Genomic DNA, 19,717 nt, shown 5'->3' with positions numbered 1-19,717 from the left:
TTTTTAAAAATGAGGGACCTAAGTCTGCAGAAGGGAAAGCCAACTGGGCCAGTGTCGAGTCAGGCCCACTGGGGAGACCAATGCTACAGCCAGAACCCTACTCAGAGAGGGTCTCGATGTTCCCCGGGAACGCTGAACAAATGAGAGCATTCACAGACGGCTGTGTGCCGGCAGCTGTGCTGCATTTTACACAGCGAGTTCCCCTACATCTCCAAAATAGCTCTATGAGGTGGCTTCCGTTGAAACCTGCAGTTTATATTCAGGCAGGGAAAGGGAAACTAAGGCACAGAGGGGCGAAGTTAGCTGCCCAAGGTCACACAACCAGCCGGCGCGTGGCAAAACCTAAATTTGAACACAAGTCTCTGCTTCACAAGCAAAAGCTCTTATCAAAACCATTTCAGTTAACAGCAGCTCCTCTGCACTGAGTGTTAACTATGGACTCGGGTCTTTACATGCACATGGTCAACTAACTGGCACCCAACGCAATGTACAGTATCTTCACCTCATTTTCCAGGAGCTAACAATAACGCAAACCCGCAAGAAGTATCATCAATGTGAAATGCCTTATCCACCAGATCTCAAACGCTCAAAAGAATTACCAGCAAAGGACATTCTCGTTCCCCGTTTTACCGAAGGCAGAAAAGGAGGTTCGGCGCGGTTTCCCAGACCGCAGCTCCAGAGTGGCAGAGCTGGGACGTGCACCCACGGCTCCCGGACTCCAAGCTCTTCCCTACAGTGCCGGGTTGCACGTCTAGAAAGTTGAGCCATGCGGGCACGAGTCCCGCCGGGTACGGAGGGCGTGAGTCCCGGCGCTGCCGCCCCCCACAGCCGATGCCCACACCCGGCCGTCCGCCTGGTCATCCGCCTGAGCTGACCCTCGGCGTCCGAGCAGCCACCAATTTCCCACCACCGTTACGCGAGACTGCTCCTCCATCCGGAGCCACGTACCTCGTCGTCCCGGCTGCACGCCCCGCGGGCTCCTCGACCGCGGCGTCCGGCACCGCGCGGCTCGCTAGAGACGCCGCCAGCTCCAGTGGCCCGAGTGACTTCCAGGCTGCCCACTTCCAAGCCGCTTCGCGCGAGGCCTCGTGGGAACTGTAGTTTCTCCGAGAAGCAGCGCGCTGAAGAGAGCCTGGCGCGCGGGGCCTGCCGGGAGTCGTAGGCGTACCACCGCACCGCCTTCTGGGAGTCGTAGTCTACAGGACGCTTCGGTGCAGCTCCTGTCTCCCGAGGACTTCCGCAGCCCCGAGGGGCGTGAGGCAGGGAGGCGTGTCTTGTGCTCGCTCCAGCCCGCGAGCCTCGCTCTTTACCCTGCTCGACCGGTTTCTCCGTTCTCCCAGCCGCTTCCGCCTTCTCCCTATGCTCAAGGAACCTTCGCCGTCCCTCTCCACAGGGCGGGAGTCTATTACCCCGAGCCTGCGAACCTGGGGAGGGGTGGGTAGACCGGAGCAGTGCGCTATACCCCCCTCAGCGCCGGGCGGAGCGGGACGGCGGCGGCGCGCCCTCGCGCACGCGCGCTCTCCGGCGGACTCGAGCCTGGGTAGATGCGGGGGTGGGGTGAGGGCCGTCGGGGCGGGGGTCGAGGGAAGAGGACTTTCCTTCCACCCCCCTTTTGGAACGCGTGCGCGTGCCAGTGCGCACACGCGCTCGCTCTGGTCGCCCGGGTCAGTCCGCCAGGTGCGGGGCTGCGGGACTAACCGTTCTGTCGGTGGGGTCCTCCCTCCTCGTTTTCAGCGTTGCTTCCCCGGTCCCCTCTAGGTCTGTTCGTCTACACAGGAGCCCCCGGCTGCCGCCAAGCTCGCTGTCCCTTGGGGAGTCCTGTCGCAGGTAACAGGCGCGGCTCCTGCCTGAAGGAGGCAGACACGCCCACCCTCCCTCCCGCCCCTGCGGATTCCGTGGAGCCAGAACGTGGGGACAGGGCTCCTTGTGTTCCTCTCTTCCTCCTAGGAGGCTCCGGACCTGTCCCCGAGACGGGAGCCGCAGAATCACGACCCGTAGAGGCTGTCTGGCAAGCCTTTTCTCTTCCATTCATTCAGTTCTGACAGAGTCTGAGGGTAACTAGTGTTTGTTGAGTGCCTACAGCCTGGGAAATGTCCAGATTTAATCCACTCGCTGATAGAAGCGAAGATTCGACCTTTAAAAAAAAAAAAACAGCAAAACGATATTACCGCCATCACTCCATAAGGGTTTCTGAGGCAGTGGACTCGAATTGCACAGCCCTCTAAACCCCATGCACAGCCTTTCGGCTTCAGCCTGTTTCCTCGGAAGTGTGCATTATGGCATGGTGGGAAGCACATATTTCTTCTTACTGGGACAGAGGGATCATTCAGATGCCCATCCATTCAGGAAAAAAAAATGTCCTAGACATCTAATCCAAGTCATTGTGATCTCCAGCGGTAATACCTACCAGAAATAGCTACTTTAATTTTTGAGACCGGGTTTTGCCGCGTAATTAGCGGGCCTGGAACTTTAGATGTAAACTAAGCTGGCCTTGAACTCACAAAGATTGCCTGCCTTTGCCTCCGGACGTGACTGCACACTGAGTTCTGACCATCCTGTGCTACAGAGTTAGAATTTGGGGAGGGGGCATAGTCTTATATAAAAACTGAAGCCTATTTCCAGTTAATGGTTGCTTTTCTTCAGTGGTATGGCCAATGGTAAATTGCTCATACCCATGTAAACCAACCATCAACCTTGCTCTTATGAGTAACTAAACCTGCTGGTTCACATAAATAGATAAATAAAATAAATTTTACATGCAAAAATTAAGATGAATTTTAATAATGAGCCTTGATACATTAAAACGTTGATTGTAAATATGTTTGCTGTTTCAGTTTGACAATTTAAGCAAAAATATGAGACACTTAAAGCCATTTGTGGCATGGATTGTTTTAACGAAAGGTTGAAAACTGCCCAATATTTGTTGACAAGCCAAATCCAGTGAGAGGGTCTAATTTCAGGACTTGGGGAGTGGAGGCAGGGGCATCAGGAGTTCCTTGGCTACGTTGCAAGGCTGAGGCTAGCCTAGGCTATATGAGACCCACACACAGGGCCAATGCCCATTAATGGGAATCTGAGAAAATGATGGGTTATAGACCCAGCATCTGGCAACTGTTGGAAAATGAAGTATAGCTCCATATCACATGAATTAATCTCTAGACAGAATAAGAATATATGTATACTGTATACAGCATGTATGTAGAAAATGTATATTATACTTATGTATGTGCAGAACACCTTTAGAAGGATACAGACAGGACATAGCTAGGTGATCTTTGTGAGTAAGAAACAGGACAGGCGACCAAGTGTGAAACAATGACTTTTTTGTTTATATGGCCCTTAGAATTCCAATATATTTTTCCACGTTCATCTTAAAAAGTTAATTGAAGATAAATAGCTAAGTCATAGTACCATCCTAAGAATTAGATAGGGGTTGGGAAGATGGCTCAGAGGTGAAGAGCACATACATTCTTTCAGAGGACCAATTTCCCGCACCCTCTGTTGAGCGTTTCCCAACTGCCTGTAACTCAAGTTCCAGGGATATGACACACCCTTTCCCAGCCTCCCCCTGGAGTACCTACATTCGTGTGCACATGCCTCCACCGCTACACAGGCATGCACAAAACTTTTCAAAATAAAAGTAAACCAGGCTATGCTGGTGCACACCTTTAATCCCAGTACTCAGGAGGCAGAGGCAGGCGGATCTCTGAGTTTGAAGCCAGCCTGGTCTACAGATCAATTTCCAGGACAGGCTCCAAAGCTACACAGAGAAACCCTGTCTCGAAAAACAAAAACAAAAAAAATTAAAGCAGTATTACTAAATGCCTCTGTTTTAGTTATTACCGTTAGCTCCTACTGTTCAAAGTTTTTAACACTTGGTAGCCTTGTTAACTGCTGGGCACCATTATTCCCAGGGATCTACGCTAACTCTTCCATTCCCTGGAAGCTACCCCACTGTCTAAATGTGTGTGAAAGTTAAATGTCTTCTAGCCTTTTGGATCTACCAACAATCCAAGAGTCGTGCGCCAAGACCCTGTGGACAAACTTCAGTAATACATAAGTCCCAGTTGGACTTCCTACACTCTTGTTTCCAAGTGTGAAACCTGCCTTGAAGGCAAGGCCTTTTAATCCATTCGGGTTCTATCTCAAAGTATGGAACAGACATCACCCTCCTTTTGAGTGGTCACTTGTTATATCTATGCATAGTACTTGGTACTCTTCCTTCCTAAAATTAAATCGCATGATAGCCAGCTCCTCAAGAGATTGAGGCAGGAGGACCATTTAAATCCAAAGTTCATGATTAGCCTGAGCACAAACACTCAGGTGCACCTGAGTGAGCACACACCCCACCAAAGACGCTATGGATATTACTGGTGGAATTTAAGTTTGAAACAAAGACTGCACAAAATCTTAATAACTCCAACTGTCCTGTTGTTAATTAATTCTGTGACTGCTTGCTGATGTCTCCTTTCCCTGCTAAACTGCAAAGTCAATGAAGCAAGAAGTTTGTATCTCTGGTGCTGTTGGACTCTAGGTACACAAAGCCCGGGAGCTAGAGGGAGCCGAGAGGCCTGCAGTGTGGTGGAGTGCAGTGCCCCCTGCAGTCCATTCTCTCACGACACCTGCTTTTCCTGGACCCAAGAGAAAGGAAAAAGAGCACAGATTTCAGTTTTTCCCCAATAGACAAGAGGAAATAAATAGCCCATCTTAGTCCCCAAAACTGTCTCATAAATACCCTGACTACAGACTGAGTGCCACCAATAGATCGAATCATTTCTGAGCTAGCCGTGTGTCAATACCATTGGAACCAATTCCTCCAGAACCCATTCCAGACTTGTGTTTAGGGACTAGCCCTAAGAGTAAGGATGGAGTTGGGAAGAGTTTAGGGCAGAGGTTTCCTCTGGGTCACCTGATGAATGAGTTCGAGGTAGGAATGACAGAAAACACAAACTTAGGGGAAGACTCCCTTGCCCCATGCCAACCCCAGCAGTGATTCCGCAAAAGGTCCTGACAGCGTTGTCATAGCCTGGTGAAAAGTGGGGTACGATGGGTATTCTCAGAGCAATGGGAGCGAATGGTGAAGACTGCACATTTGCCACACGGTGGCTCTGGGGACTGAAGGAAGACCCAGTGGGGGTACAGTGTAGGTGTGGGCTGGCCCACAGGTTGTTCACTGGTGTACAGGATTGGAAGCAGATTGCCCCAGCTCCTCCAAGGTGGCCAGAGAGGAATGGAAGACAGTGCAGAAGCACGGTGTGAACTTGAGAGTGCAGAGAGAACCAAGAGGCCGAGTCCCAGTACCAGTCCCCAGTAACTACTCTTGAGTGGATGGGGGGGGGGGCAAGAGCTTCCTTATTATGGGCTGGAAGAACCTCCTTATATGATATAGATAAATTCAGAACTGTAGATTGGCTCTTAGTCCTGATGGAGGCAGCAGGGTGCGATGGGGTAGAGTCACATCTCAGTCTTGGCTGGGCTGGAACTCTCTGTATAACCCAGGATAGCCTAACACCCAGCCGTCATCCTGTCCTGCCTTAGCCTCCCAAGTGCTGGAATCACAGGTCGTCTTGAACACGTCTCTCTTCTCACAGACCCCCCACCCACTGGACATTTATGTTCTGCCTGCTGCTTCCTCTCAGATTCAGGATAGTCTCTGTGCAAATACAGGACCTAAACTTAGCCATACTGGGAATTCTGCTGGCTTTGCTTCAAAAGATCCAAGCCATTCTGACCATGAACTCTGACGGCTTTCTAAACCAATGGTCCTCCACTTTAGCGTGCAAGCGATCAGCTAGGGAGCCTGTTAAAAGCCAAGTTATCAATGGTCTTACATAGGAGTTTACAGTGCAGTAAGAGCTGGGGTTTGAGCCGAGAAAACTTGCCCTTCTTTCCTGCTCCCTCTCCTTTTCTTGGGGGAGGAGGCATTTGAGACAGGGTCTTTCTACACAGCCCTACCTGTCCTCAGACTCACTATGTAGATTAGGTTGGCCTCAAACACACAGAGATCTGCCTGCTTCTGCCTCTGGAATGCTGGGATTATAGGCACGTGCCATTGCCCCAGGCTGAAGGGACCACTAGGCGATCTAACAAGTTCCAAAGCACTGCTTTGGGAATCATTTCTCTGACTGAAGTGGTCCTTCACCTGGCAGTCACTTGGCCTTCATTGCCCTCTGCTGGCCAGACTATAAACTTGGCGGTCATGTTTCCAGAGCAACTGAAAGAAGGGAAGGGGAAGAAAAGAAGACCACTGAAAGGAGACAAGCAGAGGGAGGGAGGAGAGGGAACAGGGAATGGGAAGGAGGGGGTTAAAGAGGAAAGACAGAATCCCAAGGCAGCTAGAGCCGCTTGCGCTTGTCTGCTGCTTTAGGCGATACTTATAAGGGCTTTCTTGGGAGTTCCGCCTGATCTTCCTAACAATGGGGCAAAGCAGGCAAGATTGGCATTTTTCCTATTTACAAATGAGGAAAAGCAGGCTAGGGTTGTTACTCCATGGCAGAGTATCCTCCTAGCAGGCGTGAAGCTCTGGGTTCCATCTGTATCATTGCATAAAACGGGCATGACGGCGCATGCTTATAATCCCAGCACTTGGTGTGAGCAGGAGGATGGAAAAGTGAAAACATCCTCTGCTACACAGGAAGTTCAAAGCCAGCCAAGGGTGAAACAAAGTAAAGCAAAACCCAAAACACGAGTCCATGGTTCTTGCCTTCTGGCTCCCAGCTTCTAGAAAAGTAACCCATGAAAGCATCCCTCTTTTGGATACCCACAGGTGTGCAAGCAACGGTCCTGAGGAGGACCAGGGAAAAAGTCAAGTGATGTCTACCCCCAGACTCATTCCCAAGTGGAATGAGTTTATAAACCTCGTGAATGAAGCCATTCATAAAAGCAAGGTACGGCATGTGTTTTTAGAACGTTAACATATTATTGCTTAGCCTCTACCTACCTTCTAGCAATAGGCACTTCAGAGTCATTTACAGGCCATGGAACCAAGAGGAAAGCAGGGCAAACCACTAGGACAGTTGTCACAACAGAAGGGGGACACCAATTTCTCAATAACTCTACAGACAATGATAGTGGGATGTAAACATTTGGGGGCATTGTCAAGGGTAGAGAATCTGAAAGGGAAGAGTGTCTGTCACTGTTCTGATGCTGTGAAGAGATGCCATACCCAAGGCAACTCTTATAAAAGGAAGCATTTAATTTGGGGCTTTCTTGTAGTTTTAGAGGGTGAATCCACCTTCGCCATGGTGGGAACATGACAGGGAGCATGGCTGCAGGCAGGCAGCCATGGTGCTGGAGCAGTAGCTGAGAATTACATCCTGATCCATAGGCAGCTGGTAGAGAGAGACTGGGCCTGGTATAAGCTGTTGAAGCACCTCCTCCATCAAGGACACGCCTCCTAATCCTTCCCAGACTGCTCAACTGGTGACTAAGCATTCCCAAATTATATAAGCATTTAGGGGCCAGTCTCACTCAAACCATCACAAAGAGTATGGCACCAGAGAGAACATTTGCAAATGGGCCCCAAGTTCATGTTCTGTCTCTGTGGAATATAATGCACTATGTATGTGATGTTCCTTGGCCAGATAAGGTGTCCAAAAAAGTATTTGTGCAGGTGGTTTTTGTTATTGGTTTTGTTTTTTAATTCTTCGAGACAGGGTTTCACTGTGCACTCTTGGCTATGGCTATCCTGGAACTCACTCTGTAGACCAGGCTGGCCTCAAATCCACAGAGATCTGTTTGTCTCTACCTCCCCAGTATTAAGATCAAAGGCATGTGTCACCACTTCCTGGCTTGTGCAAATTTTTTTAAAGATTTATTTTTATTGTATGTGTTATGTTTTGACTGCATGTGTGCCCATAAAGGGCAGAAGAGGGCATTAGATTCCATAGAACTGGGGTTACAAGCCATTGTGAGTTTAGTGTGGGTGCTGGGAACTGGAGCTAGGCTCTTTGTAAGATCAAACAGTGCACTTAACTGTTGAGCCATCTCTCCAGCCCCTTATTTGTGTAGTTTTTATCTTTAATAATTCCAAGTTATATGGACTTTTGGGGTGTCCTGTTACATCGCATGTGGCTCTAGGGTCATACACTTGAGTAATCAGATAAAGGTTGTAGCCTTTCTGCTGCATGCGCACGTTAGAGGTGGATGTGGCTAACTACACCTTCGGGAGAGTGTAGTTTTCTCCTGTGCTTACACCATATAACTTGGTCATCTAGAGCCTGTCCAGGTGTGGTTCCATGTGTGTTGGGGGATTTCTGACATGCATGTAAAGGGCATCATTTGCTATGCCCATGTGAATGTAACAGAAGTTAGGGGTGTGCTTGCTTCCCGTTGCTGGGATAAAACACTGACCACCAAAGGAGAGTTGGGAAGAATGGGTTATTTCATCTTACAGGGGCTCACCAATGGAAGCCAAGCTGGGGGCTCAGAAGCCTATGGAGGAGCACCCTGATTTGCCCAGTTAGCTTTTTTTTTTTTTTTTTTTTTTTTGGTTTTTCAAGACAGGGTTTCTCTGAAGCTTTGGAGCCTGACTTGGAACTAACTAGACCAGGTGAGGCTGGCCTGGAACTCACAGAGTCCGCCTGTCTCTGCCTCTGAGTGCGTGCACCACCACCACCGCCTGGCCCAGTGAGCTTTTTCACACAGCCTACCGGTCTAGGAGTGGTCTGCCCTCAGTGGGCTGGGTCCTAACAGGTCAATTAGCAATCAAGAAGATAAATACCCTATGGATGCCTGCAGGCAAATCTGGCAGAGGCAATCCTTCCAGGTGTGTCAAGTTGACAACCAAGATTGGCCACTGGGGAAATGCTGCAATCTTGACTTTTTTGTTGTTTGTTTTTTGAGTCAGGATTTCCTGGTTGTCCAGGAACTCACTGTGTAGACCAGGCTGACCTCAAAGTCACAGGGGTTGGCCTGCCTCTGCCTCCCAAGTGCTGGGATTAAAGGTGTGCGCCGTCACCGCCCAGCTCTATTTTTTTCTTAACAATATATAAGTGCCTATATCAGTTTATACCACACCTCTCCCCAGAAACAGCCAGGGCCAGAAAAGACTGACACAACTGTGCTGAGTGACCGCTCCATGGTCCTGTTCAAAGACTCTCACCAACCGCAGGCAATGCCACTCATATGCCATTACTTCATTGAAGCCCACTTCTTCGCCTCCCTCTCCTGGATAATGTCCTTCACAAAAGAAACGCTGGTAAGACAACCTTCCTCCCTGCTCAGCTCCGCCAAGGGCCATGCCCTTGTCGTTGTCTCCTGGAAAAGGAAGAGCCACCCCCTGAATGAATAGGATCCAGGTTCAGAATCCCCCATCAAGCATTGTCTGATCACAGTCTTCACCTGGTGTAGACATCATGATTTCCCTAAAGTAAGTTGAGGTTAGTGAAAGGATTCAAGACTCCCTGCCTCTATCCTCTTTCCAACTCCCTAGAAGGTAAAAGTTATTCTAGTCTTCTCTACCTTCTTGGCAAAGCAAACCAACAGGAAGCCTGAGGTGATGCCACACACCTGTCCTCCCAGTCCTCTTCCATTCTTGTCAGAAGGGTCAGAAGGGTCATGAGTTCAAGGTCAGCCTGGGCTACAAAGCAAGATCCTGTCAAAAATAAACAAATAAATAGAAGGAAGAGGAAGTGGTCAACCTGATCCTTACAGTGAATTCTAAGTCAGGAGGGGCAACGTAGAAAGGCCCTGTCAGGAAGAAAAAAGAACCCAGGCAGTGGAGGTACATGCTCCCAGCACTCAGGAGACAGGCAGAGGCAGGCAGATCTCTGTGAGTTCAAAGCCTACAGAGTGAGTTCCAGGACAGCCAGGGCTACACAGATAGACCCTGTCTTGAAAAGCCAAGACAAAAAAAAAATAAGAAAGAAAGAAAGAAAAAAAGAAAGAAAGAAAGAAGAGGAGGAGGGGAGGAAGAAAAGAGGACAGCATAGCTGAAGTTTGGCTCTTTTCTCCTCTTCTGTCTTTTTTGTCTCGCAGGCTGTAGTATGGATGAAGAGCAAGACTGACGACATGGTTGAAAAGAGAACATTCCCAATGATGGAGAGACTGCCACCCATCCAGTCAATAGTCCATACAGGTTCCTTTCATCTCATCGTGACCTACTCTGGTGACATGATTCTGAGGCTCTTTGGGGACCATTTTAGGGCATTTAAGTCCCTGGGTGCCGTGCCCTGCCGCTTTGATATCACCTGTCTCTGCTTTGATCCAGAATCAAAGATGCTTCTGTCTGGCATCGTTGGGGGAGTGGTCACCTGGGCCATTGAACCAAGTGGCAGGGGCCTCGAAATGATTCAAATGTTGCCCGTACCTGGTGATGAGCTGGTCCAGAATATCGTTCTGAATGGCCCCAATGGCTGCCTCGTTGCCCTGTGTGAAACGATGCTAAGAGTGCTTGATCGCCAGAGCTTTGGTCAACTGGGAGAGGTGCAGAGGTTCACGACCACTAACAGTGGCTCCCCCATCACCTGCTGTTTCACTAGTCTTGATATGAACCTTATCTATGCTGGGAACAAGGCTGGGGAAATCCACGTGTGGAACCTGGGTAGGAGCATGCCCCTCCACAGCTTCAGAGCCCATTCCTCAGTAGTGGTCTGTATACAGAGCCGGGCAGAGGCCCACACCCTACTGACAGCTGGCAAGGAAGGTATCGTCAAGGAGTGGAATCTTACTTCAGGGAACCTGCTCAGGCGACTTGAACTCGGCGAGACACTCTACTGCCTTGAGTTTATCGACAACACGACTTTCTTCTGTCAGACGACTCATCATTTTACCTTGCGCCGTCTACCCTGCTTCTACAGCCTCTTCAACATCTGTGGCTCGACTCCCCAGCAGTTGCGTCGCGTCCACTGTAAGGACAACTGCTTCCGGATCCTGTGCACGACGGAAGATGGCCTGTTGCGCTTTGTGTCTCCGGTAACAGGGGAACTTTTGATTATCACCTGGCCTTTCTCCATCCTCGACCGGGCTGTGGATTGGGCCTATGATCCAGGTAGAGAGGAGCTCATGGTGGCAACAGGTACCACAGAGGTGCTGGTGTTTGACACAACCCGCAGCCCTTGCCCAGTCAAGTATCTCCTGTGCACCTCACCGGATGTTCAGGACTTTATCCAGTGCCTGGCTTATGGGAATTTCCACCTGGGACGGGGGATGGAAGGACTGATATTCTCTGGGCATCAGAGCGGTACGATAAGAGTGCTTTCGCAGCACAGCTGTGCCAGAATCGAGAAAGTCATGCACTTTGGGGCTGTACTGGCTCTGACAGCACACTATGGCGGGGTTTTGAGTAGCCGAGGAAACCCTCTGCTTTGTTCCTATGGGATAGATGACTACATCCAGCTGTCAGAAGCTATGCTGGTTGGGACCAGATTGCAACTGAGGATCCTGGCTAGCATTCTCAGCAGCTGTCACCTAAAGCACCTGGTCCTCTTACCAAAGGCTGTGGGTGCCATTACAGACACCAGCTGCCTACGGCTCTGGAAGTTCCACGATCTTATGTCCTTTGGGCCACAGAAAAGTACCCAATTCATAGAGACATTGCCTCTGCACCAGTGCGCCGTCACCTCCTTTGACGTCTGCTTGCCCTTGAGTCTTTTTGTCACAGGTGGTTCTGATGGCTCTGTCCGCATCTGGGACTTCCATGGTACACTTATAGCCATGCTGGACTCATCGCTTCACTTTGGCCCACTTTGCTTTGCAAATGACAGGGCTGACCTGCTCGTGACTTTCAACCAGAGTATTTATCTGATATCCTGCTTAGAATTGCTCCCCATACCCACGCTCTCTCGTCTTGCCCTTCTGAGCATAACAGATGACTTGGTAGAACCTCCAAAGCCTTTTGCGCCAAGCTTCTTCCTCTCCTTTGAGACCATATTTGTGCCCAAGTATACCTACCAAGACCAACGGAAACAGGCCCTTGGAGGCCTGGCGAGCCTTGTCAATAAGCGAGCCATCGCCTTTGACCAAAATGTACCGCACGTCATAGAAGAAGATGATGATGGCAGCACTGTGTTAATGAGTGCTCCCCGGCATGATTCTCTGGAGGAAATCTCCTTGGATGAGAAGAACAAGAAACCCCAAACTCATTACGTGGCTCCTCCCCACTTATACATGACTGCTTGGGATGGACTCAACCCCTACATGATCCTACAGTACTACTTTGGTCAGGGGAAGAAATGGCTCCTTGCTCCCGACTGTTACATCCCCAACTCGGTGGTGCGTGCCCGTCTTTGGCCAGATGGCAGCCCCATATTCCTACAGTGCAGCCTGCACTCACCCCAGCGGGATCTGGACTGGGAAAAGTATCAACCGTTCTTCTTCTGGCAGAGCAAGATAAGAGCTATGAGTGACGCAGGGCATGTTCCACAGAAAGAGGATGATAGTTTCATAGAAAACAGATTAACTAAGAGCGTCACTTACAGCGTCCTTACAGATGCAGCAAACCGCAGCTGGCTGGGAAAAAAGATGAGCGAACTAGCCATCAGTAGCCTGGTCGAAGCCATCCTCAACATCATGACCCATGCCAGCCCACTGAAGTACCATTGCTGTATTGGTGCATTGGGACAAATCTTCGCCTCTTACCAGGTGACCCCAACCCTGCGCTCGGAGACAGCACACCGTCTGCTGGATGACACGACCCATTCCAACCCATTCATCCGAGAACTAGCCTGGGAAGGGCTGAAGCGTCTTGGGATGATCACTCATCTCTTCGCTTTGCCTCTGGCCCAGGGATTAATGGATAAAGACCAGAGAGTGAGGAGTAAAGCCATGACCCTAATGCCTGAGACTGGAATCCATTCAAAGAGCTCACTCTTAGCCCTCATCCAGAAACGAGACATTTTCCAGGAGTTGCAGTGAGCTGCTTTTGTTACCTCAATAATTTACCACCATCTTCTTTTACCCACTCCAAACCTTCTTTATCCCTGGTCATTATCACTCCCGATGGCTCCTTCTTCTCTTTCATGGCCCCTTTCGATTCCTTCTGATGACCTCAGCAGCTCCGCTCTTGTTTCTCCATGTCTTTTCTGTCTCCTGACTTCTTGAAGTCCCAGCTTCCATCTTGTCCTCTCATTCTGCAGCTTCCTCATACAGGGCACCCCTGGCATTGCTCTCTTGGCTCCCTAGACATTTTCTTTCCTCATTTTGCTTTCTGTATCATGTGCTCTGTCAAAACCTTGTTTGCTCTCTTCTCTTCCTATTCCCCACTGGTGCCCGACTCAACACGGTCCATTCTCTCTTTGACTTTCATAGGCAAGAGCTGATTGGGGAGGAGTCCCTGGACCATCTTCTGGGAATGCGGCCCACAGATATTCAAATCCTCATTACTCAAGTAGATCAGCGATTAAATGAGAATCTGACACTGTCCAAAGGAGAGAAAAAGCCTGAATTTTCTTTAGAACTCCCATTTTTTCCTGTACCTCATAAGGCCCTTTCCTTGCTACCTTTCCCAGTTCCTGAAGAACCTGAGGTCAAGTCCAGCAAAAGCCAAAGACGGATCCGAACAGCTAATAAAAGGCATGGTATGTATGAGGGTCCCTAAGAGAAAGGCTAGTTAGGACTAGAGAGGGTCCCAAGACATTAATTAGGTAGGTAGACAAACAGAGGTCCAGAAGAGAGAGTTCTCCTAGGAAATATCTACACAGATTCTGGAAGACCTTGGATAAGGAGGCACAACCTGGGCACACACCTACCAAGGAGAATGCCTTTTGTTTTGTTTTTGTTTTTTCGAGACAGGGTTTCTCTGTAGCTTTGGAGCCTGTCCTGGAAATAGCTTTTGTAGACCAGGTTGGCCTCAAACTCACAGAGATCCACCTGCCTCTGCCTCCCAAGTGCTGGGACCTGGCTAAGAATGCCTTTTTAAAAGACAGGCCCCGCCTAGACTTCTTTAGTAGCGTTTCATTTACCCATCATGCTTTTCTCACTTACGTGTCTTGCATTTTCCTTCAGTCCGGAAATTGTTGCGACGTCTCAGGAAAGCAAAAGAAGCAGCTAGACAGAAAAAACTAGAGGAGGCAAGCGACCAGGGAGAAGCTGAAATGGTCGAGGTCCTCACAACCCATTCCAGGACTTCAGCAGCGAGCCCAGTAAAGAGCCCCAAAGACATTGAATTTGCAGAGAAAGATATCGTAAAGGATCACATTTCTCTGGCCATGAAATTGAGGAAAAAGCTGAAAATTGCAGATAAGAAAGACAAAAAAGCTCAAAAACCCAGAAAGCACAAGAAGAAGAAAAAAAAAGAATTGGGAATTGAAATTGTGGGTGAGGATATCATACCTCCAGTTGTGGAACCTCCACCACCGCCACCGAGGAGAAGGCCAAGAACTTCCGGGAGGGGCGTCGCGGGGACCCCTGGCAGGGGTCTTATTACAGACACGCAATGGCGGGATGACCTCTGTCGGCTCATGAACCTGAGGATAGCTGGTTCCCAAACTCAGATGGTGGAGGACCTAGGCACTGAGCTGCTGGCCACTGCTAAGGAGGTCCTGATAGATAAGCATCCAAGCTGGGAACTCTTTATGGAGATTTGCCCACTGGAGGAGGGAGAAGGGGGAGCCGTGGGTGAGGGTGAGGAGTGGCAAGTAGCCCGGCATGAGGGAAAAGCAGATTTTGTTCATGAAGAGGTAACTGGAGAGGATATGGCAGTCGAGGCCGAGGAAGAGATGCCAGAGGCAGGAGAAGAAACACCAGAAAAAGAACAGGAAGAAAAGGAGGTAGAGGGAGTGACTCAGAAAAAGGGCAAAAAAAGAGAAGTTGCTTTCTTAGAATCAGGTGAGGCGGTCAAAGAAAAGGGAAAGCCCAGAAAGGAGGGGAAGAAAGCTAAGAAGATGGCTAAACAGGAGAAAATGAAAGAAGTTCAAAAAGAGAAGATAGTCTCCACAAAGGAGTTGGCTGTGACTCCAGAACTACCAGAACTAGAGGGTGTGGCCAAAGTAGAAGAGGAAGTGATTAAACCAAAAGAAGAAGAAGCAGAGGTGAAAGAGAGAAAGTTGTCTTGGACCGAGTGGAAGAAGTCTTGGGAAGAGTGGAACACAGTCCAGCGTCAAAGGCAAATACCTTGGGAAGAATGGAAGAAGGAATGGGACAGGAAGCGTTTTGAAGAAGAGGCGCGACTCCAGGCTAAAGGAGAGCTACTGCCCAGTACAGAAGGAGAGGGAGAGGAGAGTAAGAGACTGAGATGGGACGAATGGAAACAGATCTGGGAAAATACCATAGCAACGGCCAAACGTGAGACAGAATTAGATATGGGGGAAATACTGTCTGAAGAGTCCAAGGAAGAGTCTGAGGAGGGGAAGGAGGAGGAGAGGGAGGGACAAGAGCCTCTCACAGAAGAGCAGAAACAGATCCGAAAGGCACGGAGAGAGGCCAATGCCCAGTGGGAACAAGCCCGAGCCGAGAGACAGCGAGCCAAAGAGCAGAGGGTGCTAGCAAGAGAGGAGGAGAAACTCGCACAGGAAGAGAAAAGGCTGGTCCAGGAAGAGAGAAAACTGGCCCAGGAATATGTGAAGAGGGGTGCTGCAGATGGGAACCTGGCCCAAATCGAGGTGACCCTTGGTGAGGAGGAGGAACTTCTAAGTAAACAAGCAGAGCAACTGGCCCATAAAAAAAAGAAACTGGCCAGAAAGATTGAGAAACTGGCTCGTGAAGAAGAAAAACTCGCAAAGAAAATAGCCAAAGTGGCTGAGGTAAATGCAGTGTTGGCCCAGAAAATGGAAACCATGACCCAAAAGGAACTGAATCTGGAAGGGCAAGAAAAGGAGCTGAAAGAGGACATGAAGAACCTGGAACGGGACAAAAGGGAGCTAGCATGGAAAGAGGGTGAGCTGAATGAGAAAGCAGAAAAACTGGCTGAGAAAAGTGAGAAGCTGATGAAGGAGGAGAAGATGCTGGCCTGGCACAAGGAGAATCTGTCCCTGGGAGAGAAAATGCTGACCCAGGAGTATGAATTGCTGATGGAGGAAGAGCAAAAACTGGCCCAGAAGGAAGGCAGAACACCCAACGAGGAGAAGAGACTGCTGGAGAAGAAGGAGAAACTAAGGGAGAAGAAAGAGAAGCTGTCCCAGGAGAAGGAGGGACTGGCCCAGAAAGAGAAGGAACTGAGAGAAAAGAACAAACTGGCCCAGGCAGAAGAAGCTGTGACCCAGGAGAAGCACATGCTGTCTCTGAAAAAGGAGAGACTGGCTGAGAGGGAAATAGCTCTCCATGAGAATGAAGAAAAACGCCTCAAGGGGAAAAAGCAGTTACAGGATGTAAAACAAAAACTGAAGATGTACAGGGAGAAACTGCTTCAAGTCTCAGAGAAGCTGGTGGAGGAGAAACAGATGCTCCTGGCAAAAAGAGAGAAGCTGGTTGAAACAGGGAAGAAACTGGAGGAGGCAGATATGATTCTGGCAGAAAAACAGGGGAAACTGGCCCAGGAAAAAATAAAGTTAGCTGACGACGTGATGAAAATAATCCAGGAAAGCAAATTCTTCAGAAAGGAGACTGAGATTGCCAGAGAAGAAATGGCGTTGACAGAGGAAATGAAGAAGGTGGCCGAGGAGAAGCTGAAGCTGGCAGAGGAGTCGGAGCTGCTCTCCAGGAGAGGCACTGAAGAGGAAATCTTGAGCCGAAGAAGGCTGACTGAGCATGAAATAGACCTAATGAATAAGAGAGTGTCACTGGAGGAGAAGATTCTGGTCTATGAGGACAGGCTGTTGGCGACAGAGGAGAAGAATGTTTCCAGGGAGATCCTGGAGCTGACCAGAGGACAGCGGATACAAGCCCAGGAAGAAAGGAAGTTAGCGAAAGCAACAAGGAGACTGGGGAACGAGGTTAATGTCTTCCGCCAGGTAGTGCAAACAAAAAAAACTATAAAGGCACTTCAAAAACTCGTCAGCAAAGAAAGGAAAATGACCCAAAAAGAGACAAAGATGACAAAGATAAAACGGACACTGTTTATGAAGGAGGCCAGGATAACTAAGGAGGAGGGCAGACTTGATGCGAAGGAGTTAGACACTAATGAAGAACAGCTAGAAGTCATCCAGGATGAGAAGAAACTGGCTATGATACAGAGACGTATGGCCAGGGAAATGACAAGATTGAAAAGCCAAGAGCAAAGAGTAGCCGAAGAGGAAAGTGAACTTGCCTGGGATCAGATGGAGTTCTTGGAGGAGGAGGAGGACCTTGGGGTAAAGGAGGAGGCTCTGGTCTTCAAAAAATTATGGAGAAGGAGACATGCTGTGGTGGGACTTCTTCCTGGAACAGAAAAGTTTTACGGTCTGTTAGAACAGATAGAATGTAAAGAGAGCTTTTCCAAGGAAATGGAAAGCCTGTTACATGAGGTAGTGGTAGAGCCAGAGAGTTTGTCTGATGAAGAAAGGGAAGAGGAAGAAGAAGAGGAGGAGGAATGGAAGGAAGAGGAAGAAGTAGTAGTAGAAAAAGAGGAAGAGGAAGAAGAAGAGGAGGAGGAATGGAAGGAAGAGGAAGAAGTAGTAGTAGAAAAAGAGGAAGAGGAAGAAGAAGAGGAGGAAGAAGAAGAAGAGGGGGAGGAGGAGGAAATGGAGAAGAAAGATGAGATGGAGGAGGAAGAGAAAGATATGGAGAAGGAGGAAGAGAAGGAAATGGAGGAGAAGATAGAAAAGAGAGAAAAGAAGAAGGAACAAAAGGTAACAGAGGAGGAGGAAGTGGAGAAAGAAGAGGAGAAAGAAGAGAAGGAGATAGAAAAGGAAGAGAAAAAGATGGTGGAAAAGGTGCATGAGGAGGAAGAGGAGGAAGAGGAGGAGGAAGAGGAAGAGGAGGAAGAGGAGGAAGAGGAGGAAGAAGAGGAGGAGGAAGAGGAGGAGACTGAAGAAAGCATGAGTGAGGAAGAGATGAAAAGCCTGAGTGCGAAAAAGAAACACGTGTGGGAAGAAGTGAAGGAAGAGGTGGTGTTAAAAAGAGAAAAGCCTAAGGTGCGAGAAGAAAGAAGGAGGCTCCCACCAAGAAGGGAAATATTCCCTCCCATTGGACTCGGAATCCCTGAGCTCAAAGGGAGCGCTATGAAGCTAGAGGCACTGAAAAGCCTTCCTGGAAAAGAGACTCCAGTAGACGAGGAGGTGGAAAGGAAGAAACCATTGCCACCAGAAGTGACAAAACAAACGTTCAGGGAAGAAAAGCCTCCAGAATTTGAGATATCCAAGTTATCCCTAAAGACAAAGTTTATAGATAAAGAGAGGGAATGGTTGGAGAAATATAAGCTGGAACCCCTACACCTTTTGGATACGATCTCCGAGTATGAACCGATAGCCATTATAAAACCATTCACATCTCAAATTGTTAGAAGGGCCATGGAAGCTCACAGACTCCAACAAAAAACATCACAGACCAAGTGGCTTCTGCAGCATCATCCTTTTCTGGCAGGACAGACAACGGGCCAGATGCCCCTCCCCGAGATCTCGACACAGAAACGCTATTCAGATGTAGGTATCTCAGACTTAGAATGGCTGCATGGTGTCTTAAGACAGATGGAAGCAGGAGAAGAGCTTCCTAGAGACAGTTTCCACAGGTTGTGTCAGGTCCTCAAAGACCTCACCTCCACAGGAGACCTGGAGTGGCTGCGCCTGGCGATCCTTGAAGCCATCGTGCACCGTCACAAACAGACTGTGGACTCTCGAAGCACGGTGACCTTAAAACCTAGGAGGGAGCCCATGAGCCCCAAACACCTAAAAGTGATTCCTCCTATAAAGGGAAAGGAAGAGAGCTGGCAAAAACCTTCAGCTGTTCCCATACCAGAGTTCCCACTAGCTACCAAGAGGGTTACAGATCCAAAGGCTACCACCCACTGGCAACTTCTAGGAGAGCCGTACAGAAGTGCACGGATGCAGCATCTGTCCAGTGTTCTTGAGGAAATGGAGACACAACCTTTTGATCCTACCACAAGAAACATTTTGACCCATGCCCATTCTTCTGTAAACAAACAAACCTTGGCACTAATGTTTCAAAAGGATTTCGGGGATCTTAAAGGTAAAAGCAGGTATCCCAAACTGCCTAAGTTGGAGAAAAAGCCCATCTCAAAGGAAAAGGAAGCGCTTCCTTCATGGGAGACATTCGTGGCGCTCTATCATGTTTTGCGCATGCTACAGGAGCGGTATGCCCAAGACCCGGCTACTTGGATGGAAAAGTTCTACCAGCTCATGGACCTCTACCAGCTTAAGTCCCCCCGAATCCAGAGGCTGCTGCAGGACCTGCTACTGAGAGAAGAGCCTCACTCCCAAGAGTTCGTCTCCAAAGAGACTCTGAAGGCCCTGGAGGTGGAGCTAGTGCCCGGGGAGCGGCTGTTATACTGCTTGGTTTGTGGTGCCTCCCATCTCCCACAAATCCCTTTGGAATTCCAAGAAGTGTTACCTCTCCCTGGGCAGAATAATGTGCACACCATTCGTCCCAAAGGCATTGCCAAGTATGGGATCCTCGAACTTGCCTGGAAGAGCCTGCCCCAAGCTGATCTTCACCTCACCAAGAAAGCGCCTCGAGTTATTGTTCCCGCCCCCTAACTGGGATTGGCTACTCATGCTATCACTCCCACTCCCTAACCCGGGATTGGCTGAACATCAAGAGTTTTAATTCTCAAATGGACAAGGGCATGGTTATCAGAAAGTAGGCCATCTCCAGGGCCCACACGGACGGCCATAGAGCAAGGTCGAAGTTGTTGCTCTTCCCTACCCAGCTGTAGAAGCCAGTTTCTGTATGTGGAATAAAGAGAAGA

General features: G+C 49.2%; 2 protein-coding genes across 3 annotated transcripts in view; one reads left to right on the top strand and one right to left on the bottom strand.

Moving 5' to 3' along the window:
- Sipa1l3 (signal induced proliferation associated 1 like 3) overlaps nucleotides 1-1,511 on the bottom strand; it is a 205,307-nt gene extending 203,796 nt beyond the window's left edge. The window contains exon 1 of one of the 2 annotated variants that reach the window (XM_075986135.1): nucleotides 949-1,511. The gene's annotated coding sequence lies outside the window, so the exon portion shown is untranslated. The remainder of the gene's footprint in view (nucleotides 1-948) is intronic. The other variant, XM_075986127.1, reaches the window with a different exon arrangement.
- Nucleotides 1,512-6,812: 5,301 nt separating this feature from the next.
- Nucleotides 6,813-19,505, top strand: Wdr87 (WD repeat domain 87). Its single transcript, XM_075978880.1, has 7 exons — nucleotides 6,813-6,887; nucleotides 9,029-9,199; nucleotides 9,979-12,851; nucleotides 13,249-13,517; nucleotides 13,945-17,465; nucleotides 17,559-17,642; nucleotides 17,739-19,505. Exons 1-7 carry the CDS (start codon nucleotides 6,813-6,815, stop codon nucleotides 19,503-19,505), a joined length of 8,760 nt encoding a protein of 2,919 aa, XP_075834995.1.
- Nucleotides 19,506-19,717: the final 212 nt, after the last annotated feature.

The sequence above is a fragment of the Microtus pennsylvanicus genome, chromosome 1 (assembly GCF_037038515.1).
Source record: "Microtus pennsylvanicus isolate mMicPen1 chromosome 1, mMicPen1.hap1, whole genome shotgun sequence".
In the NCBI taxonomy this organism is placed as follows: domain Eukaryota; kingdom Metazoa; phylum Chordata; class Mammalia; order Rodentia; family Cricetidae; genus Microtus; species Microtus pennsylvanicus.
Note: the sequence above shows the minus strand (reverse complement) of the source record. Positions and strands in the feature narration are given on the sequence as shown.